This window comes from Clarias gariepinus, chromosome 23, assembly GCF_024256425.1.
Source record: "Clarias gariepinus isolate MV-2021 ecotype Netherlands chromosome 23, CGAR_prim_01v2, whole genome shotgun sequence".
Classification (NCBI taxonomy): domain Eukaryota; kingdom Metazoa; phylum Chordata; class Actinopteri; order Siluriformes; family Clariidae; genus Clarias; species Clarias gariepinus.
Window position 1 is genome coordinate 25,309,945 of NC_071122.1, and position 17,653 is coordinate 25,327,597.

Sequence of the window (17,653 nt, forward strand, 5' to 3'; positions counted from 1 at the left end):
GATGTTTTATTTTCACAAAACAGTTTTAAAGTCATGGTTGAATTTGCATGATTTATTTCAAATAACATTTCAATAAAACAAGTCAGTCATATTTTATGCTTGCTTGTTGGTGCCTGGTTGGTCTCCACTTTATTCTTCTTTGCCCTTTGAAAAATATTAAACAAATTCAATTACAAGAATTCTTTTAAGTTGTTAAGTAAAGGTGTTTTTTAAAATAAAAAGAGCATGTTATAAATTATAAAACTAATCACCTTTCCAGCCTCTCTGCTCTTGACTCTCAGCTTGTTGACCTGGGACTCAGCAATGTCAGCACGCTCCTGAGCCTCCTCCATCTCATGCTGCACTTTTCTGTACCTGGACAAGTGAGTGTTGGCCTGCTCCTCCTGTGATCACCAAATAACATCCAAATTAGTGTTTTTTAAATCAAGTAAAAAAAAAATCCCCATGATTGTTGTAATGCCCTACATGAATGACCAGTGTAGGTTGTAAACTTACAGCTTCCTCAGCCTGCCTCTTGTAGGCCTTCACTTTGAGCTGCAGTTTGTCCACAAGGTCCTGCAGTCTAATCACGTTCTTCTTATCCTCTTCAGTCTGTAGAGAATGGTCTTTATTTATATTTTGCTTATTTTTAGTTGCTACTGTACATGTGCTACATTTTGACAAATGCATTTAGTACCTGGTAGGTGAGCTCCTTCACTCTTCTCTCATATTTACGGACTCCTTTAATGGCTTCAGCTCCACGTCTCTGCTCAGCTTCGACCTCACTCTCCAGTTCACGCACCTAGATTAGACATTTAATTTGTAAAAAACCTTCTAGTAAAATGATTTTCTAGCTGTGTCCCGAGATTAAAGACTGTGAAATACCCTAGATTCCAGTTTCTGGAGCTGCTTCTTTCCACCCTTCATCGCAAGGCTCTCAGCCTCATCCAGACGGTGCTGTAGATCTTTGACTGTAACCTCAAGGTTCTTCTTCATCCTCTCCAGGTGAGCACTGGTGTCCTGCTCTTTCTTCAACTCCTCAGCCATCATAGCAGCCTAGTGTATGAGTCATGGAAGTGTCAGGTGTCAGTGTTTACATGCATTTGTAAAGGTCACTGGGGAAAAAAATCTATCTTCTTGAACACTTACATCTGTGATTGCTTTCTTGGCCTTTTCTTCAGCATTTCTGGCCTCCTGGATGGTGTCATCCACCTCACCTTGGACCTGAACCAGATCAGCCTCAAGCTTTTTCTTGGTGTTGATTAGGCTGGTATTCTGTCAAAAGGGGTAACAAAGTAACATTTAAGAAAAATTAACAATACATTAAAGAAAAAAACATTAAAGAAAATATAGAGATCAATGTCACAACAGCTAGGAGATCCTCCCTACCTGAGAGTGCAGCAGTGCCACACGCTCACTGGCATCGACCAGCTCCTGTTCAGCTACTTTGCGTCCTCTCTCTGTCTGCTCCAGTGCAGTTCTCAACTCTTCAATCTCTGCCAGCATCAGGTTATTCCTGCGCTCCACCATGGCCACCTGCTCCTTCATGTCTTCCTGGCCTCTGACAGCCTCATCAAGGTGCAGTTGGGCATCCTGATGTGAAATTTTATATCAATTTGACTAGAACGATCATAACGCATTTTTTTAACTATTGTTGTGAAAGGCAGACCTTAAGTTGTCCTTGAACATTCCTGAGTTGTTTCTGGGCCTCAGAAGCCTGACGGTTGGCATGGCTCAGCTGAATCTCCATTTCATTGAGATCTCCCTCCATCTTCTTTTTGACCCTCAAAGCATCATTCCTGCTTCTTACCTCAGAATCCAGAGTGGTCTGCATGGACTCAATCACCCTCTGGCTGTTTCTCTTGATCTGCTCCATCTCTTCATCTTTCTCAGCCAGTTTCCTGTCAATCTCACTCTTAACCTGGTTAAGCTCAAGCTGGATACGGAGGATCTTAGACTCTTCATGTTCAAGTGTACCCTAAAGAAAAAGGTTAAATGTTAAACAATGTAATGTAGATCTAATTTTCCTTTTTTTTTTTTTTGCTCATTGCAGTTCTCCATAGTTACCTCAGCTTCTTCGAGAGCAGTCTGGATTTCTGATTTCTCAGTTTCCACTGTCTTCTTTGCTTTCTCCAGCTCATGGATGGTTTTTCCAGTCTCCCCAATCTGCTCAGTCAGGTCAGAGATTTCCTCTGCAGAACAGAGAAACTTCCTTGTTTGTTCGTTTTCCATTTTATGGGTACTAAGAACTTGCATGTAATATTTTTTTACATACGCTGAAGGTTCTTGTTCTCCCTTTTCAGAGTCTCCAGATGGTCAAGAGCTTCCTCATATGAGTTCTTCATTTTAAAGAGCTCAGTGCTAAGAGAACGAGCTTCTTTCAGAGCTCCCTCCAATTCAGCCTGGCCTTCCTCATACTTCTGCTTCCATTCTGCCAAGACCTAAATGTCACGGTAAAAAGGATCATGTAACTATCATGCTCATGAAAGTTTGATGTATTTTTTTGTCAATAGGTGTTCACCTTATCAAAGTTCCTCTGCTTCTTGTCAAGATTTGCAGCCAGGGCATTGGCTCTCTCAACATCGATCATGAGGTCCTCCACTTCACCCTGCAGTCTCTGCTTGGTCTTTTCCAGAGAAGCACATTTGGAGTTCACAGCTTCAATGGATTCCTCTGCTTCTTGTAGACGCTGAGCAAGCTTTTTCCTGTGAGAATGTTAATCAGCAATACATTGTAAATGTGGCTGTGATGTGGGTTATTTGTTTGCACACAACTGTTTATCACTGCGTTATGAATTTACTTGGACTCTTCAAGCTCCTCAGTACGCTGGATGGCATCAGTCTCATATTTGGTTCTCCACTGAGCCACCTCACTGTTCGCCTTGGACATTCCACGCTGAAGCTCAGCCTTGGCCTCCTGCTCTTCCTCAAACTGCTCTCTGAGCAGATCACAGTCATGACGAGCTGATTGGACAGCATGAGCGAGGGCATTCTTGGCCTGAAGTAAAGAGATTTTCGGTTTACAGTGATACTCCATATAAATTTAAGCACACTAATGGTATGGACAGATTCATATAGTTACTTTTACTATTTACCTTCACTTCCTCCTCAATGACTCTCTTGAGTTCTTCAATCTGCTGAGTGTAAGCTTGTTTTCCTCTTGTAAGCTGGGAAACAAGTGCATCTTTCTCTTCCAGTTGCCGGCTAAGCTCACCTGTCACCAATCATTGAGCGTTAGCTGTATGTTACACATCAAAATCTTATATCGAAATACTCACCATTTTCAGTCTGAAATCTTGCCTTCTGTGTGTTAATGTCATTCAATTGTCGGACATTCTCATCACTTTTTGTCTTGAGTTCACTCAGTTGGTCCTCAAGGGTGCGGCACATCTTCTCTAGGTTGCCCTAAATCATTATAATAAATAGAAATACTACAGTAATTTATATCAGTACTCTTTATCTCAGCACTCTGCTATAAGAAGTAAAGTCTATTATGATACCTTTGCTTTGGCAACAGCTTCCATGTTACTGGAGAGGTCATCAATCTCCATTTTATATTCACTCTTTTCCTTCTCCAGCTTCTGTTTGACACGCTGAAGGTTGTCGATCTGCTCTCCAAGCTCAGCAACACTATCAGCTTGTTTCTTGCGCAGTGCAGCAGCCGTGGCTTCATGCTGCAGAGTGGACTCTTCCAGATCACGACGCAGTTTCTGGAACTCAGCTTCACGCTTCTTGCTCATCTCAATCTGAGCAGCAGTGGCACCTCCAGCTTCCTCAAGCCTCTCACTGATCTCCTCAAGTTCCCTGGAGAGATCAGCTCTCTGCTTCTCAACTTTAGCCCGAGCTGCACGTTCAGCCTCAATTTCCTCTTCCAGCTCCTCAATGCGTGCCTAAAATTAAAAAAAAGTTAGTCGTGTCAGAACAAATGGCCTTGTTTTCACATTAAAGATGCTTTAAATCTTATAATTACCTGGAGTTCTTTGATCTTCTTCTGCAGCTGAGCACCCAGGGACTGTTCATCTTCAATTTTGCTCAAAAGCTGACTTACTTCAAAGTCTTTCCTGTTTTTTGAAATCAGGAAAAAACAAGAATATTTTTTCAAGACATCTGTACTGTGGTAATATATAAAAGGTTTTTACACTTACTTTTTGATCTTTTCATCAGACTGCTGCTTGTCATTCTCCAGGTCCATTATGGACTCTTGGGCCAGTTTTAAGTCACCCTCAAGCTTCCTCTTGGCTCTCTCCAGGTCCATACGGAGTTTCTTCTCTTGCTCCAGAGAACCTTCAAGCTGTGTATGTCAGAATGTTACATTTTTACAATCTATAACAATCTATAACAAACATACATATTTTTTTAAAAACAGACAACCCATGTCATACATCATCAACTTGTTGCTCTAGCTTTGTTTTTGCTTTGGTCAGTGTGTTGACTTTGTCTTCTTCTGCCTGGAGATCATCTAGAGTCTGCTGGTGTGCCTCTTGGAGGGCTTTCTTCTCTTTAGTAAGCTTGGCAATGCTCTCATCCTGAGCGGCCATCTCCTCAGTGAGGTTCTTGACCTGTCACAGAGCATTGTGATAATGTTATGTTTGTATTTTCTTATTATAAAAGTAAACTATATGCTTCACTTAATTAAGTTAAACCTTGTTCTCTGTGGCATGCTTCTCTTTTTCCACTTTGGCCAAGGTGAGCTCCAGGTCATCAATGTCCTTCTTCAGCTCAGAGCACTCATCCTCCAGTTTCCTCTTCTTAGCAGTCAGCTCAGCATTGATTTCCTCCTCATCCTCCAGTCTCTCATTTATGTCTTTGAGTTTAGCTTCAAGCTGGATCTTGCTCTTGATGAGCCCCTCACACCTTTCCTCAGCATCAGCAAGGTTCTCAGTTTCCTGTTGGTTTAAAAAAAATAATAATTAATGTCTGAATTCCATTAAACATTGTCATCTCTGTTTGAAATACTTACAGATGTTACTTGAAGTTGCAGATCATTTTTCTCTTGTAGTAGAGACACCATTTTCTCCTCCAGTTCTTTCTTCTTGGCCAGTGCCTTTGCCAAGTCCTCCTTCATTTTCTCAAAGTCCTCCTTCATGGCAACCATTTCCTTCTCAGTCTCTGCACTCTTAAGAAGAGGTTTGATCTTGAAGTACAGCTTCATCCATGGCCAATGTTTCACATTCATGAATGAGCGAATGTTGTATTGAATACTGTAGATGGACTCCCTGTTAAAGAGACATATTACAGTTGTTTGAGTCGTTTATCATAATCAGATTGCATTTGAAGAAAACAAATCTAAGGAAATCCAGTTCTGTTTTATAAGCATTACTAGTGTTATGAATATATATAAATCAAAATTCACCTCCTCTCCATCATCTTAACAAACTCTCTCCTCATGAGGTAGCCACGGCACAAAGCTTGAGTCATTGTTACCAGATTTGCCAGTTTCTCATCTCGCATCTCTTCAAGAGTACCCAGTAGACCAGCTTTGAAGAACACCTGAAAGTTTGATTAGAGATATTCGAAACTTGAGTCTGTACCCCAGAAAGTAAATCAAAGGAAATTTTGTACATAATAACCCATCCTTAAATTTGCTCTGGTTCTTGTAGAAAAACTAAGCAGTATTACTTTAGATTCCTAGTTGCACTGAGTTTTTGGATATTTTTGCACTTTTTATCCAAATATTATATATTATCCTATAATTTTCTGAGCAATATATTATGCATAAAATGTAAGTATCTCCTTTTAAATCAGACAATTACTTACCTTGGTGTGTCCAAACTTGTACTGGGTATGATCTACATCAATTGAGCCCAAGAGTTTCTCTGAAGCTTTCTTGTTGTCAATGAACTGTCCTTCTGGGATGACACTGGCATTTAAGACTTTGTATCTGAAAGTGGAAAAGTGAAACGTATTACAAAACAAATATGAATATACTCTCTTCATTTCTCTTGCGGTCAGTCATTCACAGTACCTCTGCTTAAAGTCACCATAGAGGATTCTGCTGGGGAATCCCTTTCTGCAGATTCTGATACCCTCCAGCACACCATTACACCTCAGCTGGTGGATGACCAAGAAGTTCTCCATCAGCCCTAGGGTTTCCCGGTTAATGGTAAAATGTGAGTAAAAGTTCTTACAGTTCTTTTTTTCATGCATTTATAAATCAAAACTTTAGAAAATAAAAGACCCACCTGGAGTCTTGGACTCATTAGGAATCAAGCAACGCACAAAGTGAGGGTGAGTGCTTCTCAAGTTGGTCATCAGCTTGCCCAAGTTTTCCTGTGAGTTTTACATTTATGACTTTGTTAAAGAAATTTCTTGCCTACTTTTATTCGATTGCTATTTTACATAATTAAAACCTGTTCACTCGTTTGTTTATAATTAACCTAGAAATAATAATCATAATGCACTAAGGCAATCTGCATGTAATCTGGAATGTATTCACTGAACTTTATAAATGATCATAGTTTCTTTTAAGTTGTTCTCACCCTGAAGAGAGCAGACACAGTTTGGAAGGAACCACCCTTCTTCTTGCCTTTCTTTCCACCAGTGTCAGCTGTTGACAAGTTAAAATTAGTCAAATATTGTTTTTCACACCTTACTATACTCTTATTTTATGATTACTTTTAAACTTTTTATTCATTAATTACTTGGGATTTTGGGACTTGAGAGTCTAGTTTTAAGTCCAATCTATTTCTATACTTTATATAATTAACTAAATGTGTCAGATTTTGGTACATTTACACACACACACACACACACACACACACACATATATATATATATATATATATATATATATATATATATATATATATATATATATATATATATATATTTATTATTATTATTATTTTTTTTTCAACAGCCATTATCAGTGAATTTAAAATCATTAGTGTTCATCTTACCATCAGCACCGGCATGGGCTACATACAAGTGGCACATGAGTTTGTTTGCTGATTTCTGGTACAGCTGGACCACAGAGTCGTTCAGTGGATCCTTGTTCTTGTCCAACCAGCCGGAAATGTTGTAGTCCACAGTGCCGGCGTAGTGCACCAGAGAGAAGTGTGCCTCAGCTTTGCCTTTGGCAGGCTTTGGCTTCTGGAAGACATTACTTTTGCCGAGGTGCTGGTCATGAAGCTTGTTCTTGAAGGTTACGTCTGTAGCCTTGGGGAACATGCACTCCTCTTCAAGGATGGAGAAGATGCCCATTGGCTTTTGGTGAGAGATATTATTATGAGTAATCACTGCAGTGTTAGTGAGAATATTTTATTGAAAATGTTGATGGAAACATGCTTTATTTAGCAGACAAAGATTTTTCATTTTTAACTATTGATGGATTCTTGTTGTTTAACTGCCCGGGTCTAAACTTCGAAACTAAAAATAAATTTTATAGGGCAAATCATTTTATACTGATTTTTTATATGGAAATTGCAGGACTCGTCTTAATGAACTTTCATCAGCTATTATCAAACTCGATCATCGTCATACATCAAATCCCTTCCAGATCATTCTCAGAATAAGTTTTTCTTTTAACAAAAGAAGCGGAAAATAAATTGTTACTAACCTCTATTACTTATTATAAATATGGCGACAAACCCAGAAGATTGTTTTTACATCAGCTAAAGCGAGGCTGCTTAATGGCTAATACCACAAATTAAAGAATGGTTCAAATATCATTACAACTGCAACTGATCCCAGATTGTGTTCCAGTGATTTTTATTTTTAAAAAGCCAAGAAGCACCACTGCTTCTTGGTGTGTTAAATGAATGCTTAGACCAGGGCTCACTACCACCTACTTTCAACCAAGCCTCAATAGCCTTTCTTCTTAAAAATTGCAAGTATTTTACATTCCGTGGGTCCTATGGACCACTGCCATTGCTAAATGTTAATGTGAAAGTGCTGGATAAAAGAATTGCACCCCAACTAGAGGATTTATTCTCATGTGTTATATCCGTATTTGCGACCAAATATATATATATATTTTTAAATATAATTTACTTTAAATAAGCATCTGTATCCCCTAAAATTGTGATTTTATTAGATGCTGAGAAAGCCTATGATGGGTCGAGTGGGAATATTTTCTAAAATATAAAGTATTAAAGAAACTTGGATTTGGGAATATGCTTATTTTGAATAAGGAACTTATTACAGAGATGTAGATTCAACGGTGGCTTTGCTCTGCCTAATTGGTGGTGCTTGCAAAGCAAAGCACTACTATTGTTATCTCACAGGCTTATTAAGTGTGCCTATGCAATAGCCATACTTATTATTCTTCGACCAAAAAATTTGGACCGAATCACACTCCACAGCTTTGGGGCAACCCCTCACGTATGTTACACCGTTTCGTGGGCTCGGTCGGGCTCGTGTGCTATGAATTTTGGTAGGGATCCGGCGCACGGTTTTCCCAAAATTCCCCAAAAACTAATTTTTTCAAATTTGTCTGTATTTATCCTTCTACTTCTTCTTATTATTATTAAGTGTGCCTATGCAATAGCATAAGCGTTCTTATTATTCTTTATCCAAAAACTGCCCCAGCAGGAGGCAATTAACATACAATGGTAACTTCCATGGGAACTTTGAAACTGTACTTAACTGTGGATCCCACTGTTGTAGAGACACGGGGGAGGGCTCATTTAACTCAGGCAACCAATCCGTCTTTCGCATTTATCAAGATGCTCATAAGCCACGCTTCCTTAGCAACCTTTTTGGCAGGCTGTTAGCATGATGCTACTACGATTAGCATGTTGCTAGCGTGATGCAAAACATATTAGCATGTCACTAGCATTATGCAACGATACTAGCATATCTCTAGCATTATGCTAATATTATTAGCATGTCACTAGCATTATGCTAACTATAATGGCATTCCGCTAATACTCCGCATGATGCTACTGTGATTAGCATGATGTTAGTGTGTCATTTAGCTGATTAGCATGTTGCTAGCATTATGCTAACTATATTATTATGTTGCTAGCATTATGCTAACTATATAAGCATTTTGCTCTTAAAATGATTAGCATGTACCTAGCATGATGCTACCTATATTAGCATGTTGCTAGCTTGGTGTTAACCTGATTAGCATGATGCTAGCAACATCATGAAAATTTCACTAAGATGATGCTAGAGTGCTTAGCATGTTGCTAGCATGACATTAACTTGCCACGGCAAGCACCACTTCACATTTTCTTCAGAAAATGTACCTCTCTAGTTTTTAAATATAGTATTGGACTGTACGTTTCCAAATAGTTTCTGGATTAATTCATGTGGACGCTTTTGGTGTAAATTAGACTTCGGTCATCATCTGTATCAGCTCTACTTTACACTTCCATTCCAATAAAACCCAGGTAACACTAGAAGCGCCGAGCAGCGGTCATTTGACCGCAAGTAACCAGTAAAAGCCAGTATAAAGCTATTTTGCTCTTATTTACGTGAAATCGCTGACAACTGCGCACCGGTCATGCCGTTTCCTCCCTTCTCCAACCTGCGATTCTCATTTCTCTCAGCAGATGGCGCAAGGGATCGCGCCAACTATCTATGCGTCATTCAGTGCATATATGTAACTACAGTATCTCAGGTTTCATTTCATATATGCAGTTTATATATATATATGCGCTTCCGTGAAATATCGACAATTCGCCATTAATTCTGGCGTTGATAATCAGCGATATTTTATAAGGACATTTAGGGGATTTCGCTTTACTTAATTTTATAACGTTTTAAGAAAATTCATTAGTTTGTTTATTCTGTTAGAAGCTTCCGTGAAATGATCTCTAAAACATCTGTGATCATCTAAAACAATGATCTCTAAAACAAAATCTGTTTTACATATTACATATGTAATGACCCCTCCTGAGGATATAAAGCCTCATTATTGAATTTGAATAAAACAGATCTACCACAGCAGATAATAAACTATGCTATGTCATAACCGAAGCAAACACCATGATTATGCCTCGTTTCGTTCAGTGTTGCTAGGCAACGAACCACGCGCCTAATCGGCGGGAACGTGGTTCACTTTGCCACGGTGTATTATAAACCTGCGGAATGTTTCACTGCTTATGCTCATGTAATAAAAGCGAGTGAAATGTGAAAGTGATGTGTGGCCACTGAATGAGAACTAAACTATACAAAGATTTTGGTAACTATACTGAGTGTAACATCAGCGTAGTGACACTAAACAGCTGAACAACTTCACTTTTTCGTTTACCTCTGAGAAAAAAAACTGTATTTTGTTTGTTTAAATTTAGAATGTTTATAAAAGTACAAGAAGTAGGCGCGCGCGCGCACACACACACACACCTTCAGGCACGTGCACACATAGAGATCAAAGGGGGCTTGAGCACCTGCCCTTTTTATTCCTGGAGAGAAAGTGCCCTTTTTCTGGGGTGCTTTTTTTTTTTATAATATATATTTCTGTTTGCGCACAGCCCTTCTGTCAAACAAATATATTTATTGAAAAATAGTATATCTAAATATCAGGTCAGGAGTTCTGAAGCGAACATACCCCTCCACCCACCCACCCACGCAAAGCGAAGTGGAGCTGGTGATGAACAAAAGATTAAACTACCAGTTCCTCGAATAAGGCTCGAATTTACCGCTGATTAGCCAAGGACAAAAATTTAACAAAAAAAGTTTAACCAAAAGTTAAGCTACTAGACTAGCTAATGTGTAAGGGATAATCGCTATATATTATCCCGCTTATTACATGGCTACCTACCAAATAAATAATTATTTTGACACAAAATATTAAAAGGGAGTTTAATGATTTAAGCCTGATTGTATTGCTTCCGCTAAAGAAAATAGTCCACTCCGTCTACTAGAAGAAATTTACAGATGCAAACAGATGGAGGATAGATACACTATAAAAAATATAGTAAATCTGAGTAACTGCATCTGGTACATTAATCAATAAAAACTGAGTAGAAATAAGTTAACATTAAACATTAAAAATAACAATATTTATAAATTAACTTTTTATTTATGAGTAATTTTACTTTTTTTTTATTTCCTCTAAACCTTTATAAAATAGTCCATACAACCACAAATACATACATGACATTGGCTTTTATTGAATTTTTCTAAATTATTTTGGTAAGTTTAATTCAAACAATCAAGTAAGATTTTCAGAGATTTTCTTAAGTTAATAAAGTTAAATATTTCTCTAATATTTACTGAGCCACAGAATCAAGACGTAGCCTAACGTGGTGCCGTGTCGGATTTCAGCGGTCACAGAGTGAAAAGACTTTGAAGCAGTTGCAGATTTTTTCAGTTACAACAAGCACAGCGATGAGTCCACGTTGTTTCACTGTTTATGACATAGTGACACTAAACAGCTGAACAACTTCACATTTTTTCCGTTTACCTCTGAGAAAAAAAAAGCTGTATTTTGTTTGTTTATATTCAGAGTCCAACCACCTCTCATAGTCTATTGTTAGTTTTAGTAATTTGGCAGAAACTAATTATCACTACATAAGTACCCCAACACCATTGATCATGAGTTTCAGCTGAAACTAATTCTATACATGCAACAGAAAATGTAGATGGAGATTCCAAATGTATAAAGATGCTCTCTCTCTCTCTCTCTCTCTCTCTCTCTCTCTCTATATATATATATATATATATATATATATATATATATATATATATATATATATATATATATATATTTGGTCTGTATCCACACTCAGCGGTCACGGAGTGAAAAGACTTTGAAGCAGTTTATATATTAATCTAAGCTTGAACTTATCAACATTGTTTCGTTCAGATTCCGCTTCAGTGTGTTTCTTAATCTTTCCCTATATATATATATATATATATATATGTTGTGGCGTGGGCGGGGCGGCGGCTGACGACCAGCATGCCTTGCAGGGATGTCGGTGTCCTCACCATGATGGGGAAGGGTGCTTGGGTGAGTGGCTTCGGCCCTGTTTGTGTGTGTGGGGGGGTGTGACGTGTGAAATGTGCTCACGCTGACGCTGAATTGGATGTAGGCTCCTGAGTGAAGGTGCTGCTCATGCCATACCGGCTGTGTGCCTAATAAAGTACTCCTAGCCATTGCATTGGGCAGCAAATAAGCTCACTCGTCTCTCCACCATCCTTTCCGGCGTAAAAACGCTACAATATACACTTTTCAAATAAAATTACTTATATATATATATATATATATATATATATATATATATATATATATATATATATATATATATATATATATATATATATATATATATATATATATAATTACTTGACCCTGAAGTTTAGTTTAGCACACAAAAAACTGAAAAGTCCTTTCTGGTAAATCAACTGCATAAACAAACAGTGTCTTCTTTATAAACAGCTTATACTGTGCGTCGAGATGCTGAAATCCCTTGCATGTTGCCCCTCAATTTTGTGCTTCCATTTCAAGTGGAGAGATATTTGACCGACAGCTTAGAACAAAAGGACTGTAGGTGTGATCACAACCCCCTCCGAACGACCGTGCCATCAATCACTGACCACCTCAGAAGTTCCCTCCAATGTATGCTGATGTTTTGCAAGTATTTTTGCATTTTCACTCTCTTGAGAGGTGGTTGGAGTGTTATTCATTCATTTATTTATTTATTCTATACAAGAGCACTAACTACACAGACCAAACTGTTACCTTATTGTATTATACTCATCGCTGTGCTTGTTGTAACTGAAAAAACGCTGCAACTGCTTCAGGGAAGGTGTATGTGTGTGTGTGCGTGCGCTGCAGCCTGTGAATGAATACGCACTGCAGAGGGACAGAGACATGAGGGACATCTAATAACAAATTGTGTAGTGTCCCTTTTTAGTGGATTTTTCTGCTCCAGCAGATCAGTTTATCAACTTGTAATATATTAATTTTAGGAATAAATTAACATGTGCAGACGTTTAGTTGAGGGGGCGCTGCCCCTCTTGCCGTGTTCAGTGACACACACACACACATACACACACGCATCTTTATACATTTGGAATCTGTATCTACATTTTCTGTTGCATGTATAGAATTAGTTTCAGCTGAAACTCATGATCAATGGTGTTGGGGTACTTATGTAGTGATAATTAGTTTCTGCCAAATCACTAAAACTAACAATAGACTATGAGAGGTGGTTGGAAGGTGTTACTCCGAATATAAACAAACAAAATACAGTTTTTTTTTTCTCAGAGGTAAACAGAAAAGTGAAGTTGTTCAGTGTCACTATGCAGATGTTACACTCAGTGTAGTTACCAAAATCTTTGTATAGTTTAGTTCTCATTCAGTGGCCACACATCACTTCCACATTTCACTCGCTTTTATTACATGAACATAAGCAGTAAAACATCCCGCAGGTTTATAATACACCGCGGCAAAGTGAACCACGTTCCCGCCGATTAGGCGCGTGGTCCGTTGCCTAGCAACACTGAACGAAACGAGGCATAATCGTGGTGTTTGCTTCGGTTATGACATAGCATAGTTTATTATCTGCTGTGGTAGATCTGATTTATTCAAATTCAATATTGTTTTAGCGATAATTTCACGGAAGCGAGTTCAGAACTAAATCGCTGCTCCTGCACCACCCGAGACGTTCAGAAGCTTCAAATAGAATGAACAAACGAATAAATTTTCTCCATACGATATAAAATTAAGTAGAGCTTTCCTTTTTGTTATAGTACGAAGCCCCTAGATGGACAAAGGAGGAGAAAAAACGGCAAAAAAAGTCATGCCAAAAACTTTGGGTTATAATGCAAAACATGACTTGTTTTTTTCTGCCGTTTTTTCCCTTTTCCTTTGTCCCCTTAGAGACTCTGTAGTAGGTTTTCTCAGTTGAATATGAAAAAAGATACCGCTGATTATCAACGCGGGAATGAATGGCGCATTGTCCAAGTGCAAGTTGATCTTGGAGCTAAACTATTTGCTTTGGGTGAAAGCGCCATCTAGCGATCATTGTGTGTCAGCACCAGCTTCCCATTCAAAACAACAGGCGGTCAAATGACCGCTGAACCGCGTTATAAGTAGGTGACACTGGCGCGGCGCTTCTAGTGCTTAATATCTGTTAAATTTGTGACTGTGTCAGCACTGGGGCTTTTGCTTGATAGAAATTGTTTTCTCAATCACTTCTAGATTTAGCATTTCTTTATGGCATGACAAAGGCATTAAACATTTTCATAATCTGTATAAAGATGGAGTCTTTGCTAGTCTTTTCTTGGAGTATGAGCTCCCAGCAGCTCATTTCTTTCGTCACCTTCAAGTTTGCAACTTTGCATCCAAACGTTTTCCCAGTTTTCTTTCCAGAACTCCTAAGCAGCCCTGGGAAAGCCTGGTCTTGTTTAATTCATATCAGCAAGGTGCGATTTCAGAGATATATCATTTTAACCCAGGAGTTTGGATTGCTTTTGAGAAAGAAGTGATGGGAGATTATAGACAGGATACGCTGCAGCACTTCCTCCAACCCCTCAGTCTTATTCAATGTAATGTTTTGCACAGAGTAAACTTTTTCAAAACAAGGCTGTGTGAAATCTGTCTAAGCCAGTTGAGATGTGCGTATGCGTGTGTGTTATTTGGTTGTGTTCTAAACGGGGAATTTTTTTTTTTTTCATGAACAAATTATATATTTTACTGTTTTTCTTGATATTTGCACATTGTAATTGTTTAATACAATCAATTTGAAGAAAAAAATGTAGATGGTTTCGCTGACACCACAGCAGCTTACCTTCTCAATAAGCTCAATGCAGGCAGCCAAGTCCATACCGAAGTCAATAAACTCCCATTCAATACCTTCTTTTTTGTATTCCTCTTGTTCCAGCACGAACATGTGGTGGTTGAAAAACTGTTGCAGTTTCTCATTTGTGAAGTTAATGCAGAGCTGCTCCAAGCTGTTGAACTGTTACAGGAGATCAGTACATTATACATTGCCAAAACTACTGCAATCCACAAAATCATGAAGAATAAAAATTATTTACATCAAAGATCTCAAATCCAGCGATGTCCAGCACACCAATAAAGTACTGTCTTTGTTGTTTTGTGTCCAACATCTCGTTGATACGGACGACCATCCACAAGAACATTTTCTCATAGATGGACTTGCAGAGAGCCGATACAGAATTGTTCACCTGAAGAATGCAAAAGTTTTATTGATATTATCCTGCAGTTTCTTTCTCTATAAACAAAACTCTATTCTCACTTTTAATGGCTGAATAATAAGACATTACCTGAGGTACAGTCTGGCCTTTGGTCACAAACTCATTTCCGACTTTGACTCTGGGGTAGCACAAAGCTTTCAGCATGTCAGCTGAGTTCAGGCCCAGAAGGTAGGCGATTTTATCAGCAACTGAAGTGAAAAAAGATTGTCTTAATAATCTGGAATGGCACACATCTAGTACTTTATATATTGATAGACTAGATATATCTTGTAATTGTATTCATACCCTCAGTGCCATCAGGCTCAGCCTGCTCCTCCCTCTGCTTCTGCTTGAACTTCATGTTGCCATGATGCATCACAGCACCGGTCAGCTTGTAGATGTTAATTTTCTCATCAGCGGTGAAGCCGAGAATGTCAATAGCCGTCTGTGTGATAAAAAGCAGAGCTTACTTGTGTGTATCTTTAAAGTAAAAAGTTTTTTTAATGAAATCCAAACAAGTATTTTTTTTCCTACATCTGTGGCGATGAACTCCTCCACATCATTGATGCTCTTGACTGTGATTTCTCCCTGGCTGATCATTGGGTAGTCATAGGGGTTGGTGGTGATGAGCAGTGCCTCTGTATGATAATTAATTCAAATTGTATTAAGGCTACTTAGTTTTTACAAAGTAAAATGTTTTTTTTAACATGATGACTTTGACGTTCCTTACCAAGCAGCTCTGGTTTGTGTCCAGTCATGAGCTGGTAGAAAATGTGGTAGCTCCTCTCAGCAGACAGCTGGAAGGTGACTCTTGACTTTTCCAGCAGATCTGGTCACATTAAGATAAATACTTAAATGCTTGCATGTATTTTTTTGTTTTGTTTTAGGAGGGAAAAAAAGAATCATGGAACTTACAAGTTTCAATATCAGCTGAGGCCAACTTTCCAGTTTGTCCAAAATGAATTCTGATAAATTTACCCTATAAAGTTAAAAGATGGTTAAATTACTGTTTAACTTTAACATTCATAATCTTGTAACATATTGGCTGCAATAGTCATGCAATCTAGGATTACTTACAAAACGAGAGGAGTTGTCATTTCTCACAGTCTTGGCATTACCATAAGCCTCCAGCAGGGGGTTGGCTGCAATAATTTGGTCTTCCAGTGACCCCTGGTGATGATTGCAGGTGTTTTAATGAAGAGTCTGATGTCTAATTCTGTTATATAGCAGTAATAATAATTCTCTTACCTGCATTTTGCCAGCAACAGGCTCTGCCTTCTTCTGTGTAGCCATAGCAACCATGGCAAAGTACTGAATGACACGTTTTGTGTTCACAGTCTTTCCTGCACCAGATTCTCCACTGGAGGTAGAACAGGAGAGTCCAGCATGAACAACTGTTCAACACAAGTGCATGTATCTAGAGATAAATATTCCTCATTATTACGGAATTATACTTTTGAAAGAGGTTTTGACTTACGTGATCAGGACTGACTGGTTCTCACGATCTAAAGGAATAACAGAAGAGATTAAACATTTTATATAATGCAATCAGCTATGTATAAAGTAAATGGAACATTTCGAAATATAATAAGAACATCATACCAGTGTGCATGAACTGATAGGCGTTATCAGAGATTGAGAAGATGTGAGGTGGAGCTTCAATTCTCTTCTTGCCTCTGTATCCTTGAACAACGATAGCGTCGTACACTGGGAGCCACTTGTAGGGGTTCACAGTGACGCAGAACAACCCTGAGTAGGTCTGAAGGGAGAGTGAAATTAAATGTTGATAAGTTTATATTACTGCAGTCTCTTATATTTCTTCTTCATAACAGATTAGGTCTTGGTTAGTCTTACGTAGATCATCCATGCTGCGTAGCGCTCTTTGAGGTTATACAGCACACAGGGTTCATTGAGGTGGGTCATCATGGCCATGTCCTCAATCTTGTCAAATTTGGGAGGATTCATGGGATAGACGTCATCCTCCTTAACTGTGAGAGTCTATAAAATAAAGTGATGAAAAACATTCAAATGGTTAGTTATCTAGGTTAATTGTTAGGATCCCGGCACTATTAGATTAGTCACAATCTTTTCACTTACTTGGTGATCCAGAGTTTCGACAGTGGCTTTGCCACCCTCTTTACTCTTCAGTGTACCTTTGAGATACATCTCCTTAGGTTCAGCCACAAAGACTGCTGTCTTGGCATCAAAAGGCCTGTTCTGAGCTTCAATCCTCTCTCTATCTGGTTTCCGGAGGTAGATGGCCGCCGGGCCGAAACACTCCATCTCACCATCTCCCATGATGGCAGGTTACTGTGGAGTCAAATAATAAACATGTACCTTATTTTACTTTGGATAAGGCCATTTCGTTGTTTCAATTTATGAATGTTTTTTTGTCATATATAATTATGTGCTGCAAGACTCATGCTGGGATAATTTGTTAACCTTTTAACTCACTTTTCATTTGTTGTTGGAGTCGACTCCTTACAATACAACTATTTTAACTTCATCACATACAACTATTTTAACTTCATTTAACTTCATCACTCTTCCTTTCTAAGAGATTTCGCAATTTTTTTTTT

General features: G+C 38.5%; 1 protein-coding gene across 1 annotated transcript; it reads right to left on the bottom strand.

Annotated features, from left to right (window-relative positions):
• Positions 1-114: 114 nt before the first annotated feature.
• LOC128511311 (myosin heavy chain, fast skeletal muscle-like) lies at positions 115-17,384 on the bottom strand. The gene is made up of 39 exons (XM_053484101.1): positions 17,172-17,384; positions 16,929-17,072; positions 16,677-16,833; positions 16,552-16,579; positions 16,323-16,434; positions 16,152-16,244; positions 15,990-16,053; positions 15,805-15,903; positions 15,609-15,712; positions 15,381-15,519; positions 15,165-15,283; positions 14,916-15,065; positions 14,666-14,836; positions 6,878-7,184; positions 6,458-6,525; positions 6,161-6,248; positions 5,944-6,061; positions 5,736-5,859; positions 5,332-5,468; positions 4,939-5,194; positions 4,622-4,864; positions 4,361-4,537; positions 4,124-4,269; positions 3,949-4,039; positions 3,479-3,868; positions 3,257-3,383; positions 3,074-3,192; positions 2,780-2,976; positions 2,501-2,684; positions 2,255-2,420; positions 2,047-2,171; positions 1,649-1,957; positions 1,369-1,572; positions 1,129-1,254; positions 865-1,035; positions 677-781; positions 496-591; positions 252-383; positions 115-144 (listed from the first exon to the last, which is right to left on the bottom strand). Exons 1-39 carry the CDS (start codon positions 17,370-17,372, stop codon positions 130-132), a joined length of 5,802 nt encoding a protein of 1,933 aa, XP_053340076.1. The 5' UTR covers positions 17,373-17,384; the 3' UTR covers positions 115-129.
• Between the last annotated feature and the right edge of the window lie 269 nt (positions 17,385-17,653).

Coding starts and splice junctions, on each gene's coding strand:
- LOC128511311 (XM_053484101.1), bottom strand. CDS start 17,372: ATGGGAGATGGTGAGATGGAGTGTTTCGGCCCGGCGGCCATCTACCTC. Junction 15,066..15,164: donor AAGGCCAGACTGTACCTCAG/GTAATGTCTTAT, acceptor TGCATTCTTCAG/GTGAACAATTCTGTATCGGC. Junction 1,036..1,128: donor CCAAGAAAGCAATCACAGAT/GTAAGTGTTCAA, acceptor CTCATACACTAG/GCTGCTATGATGGCTGAGGA.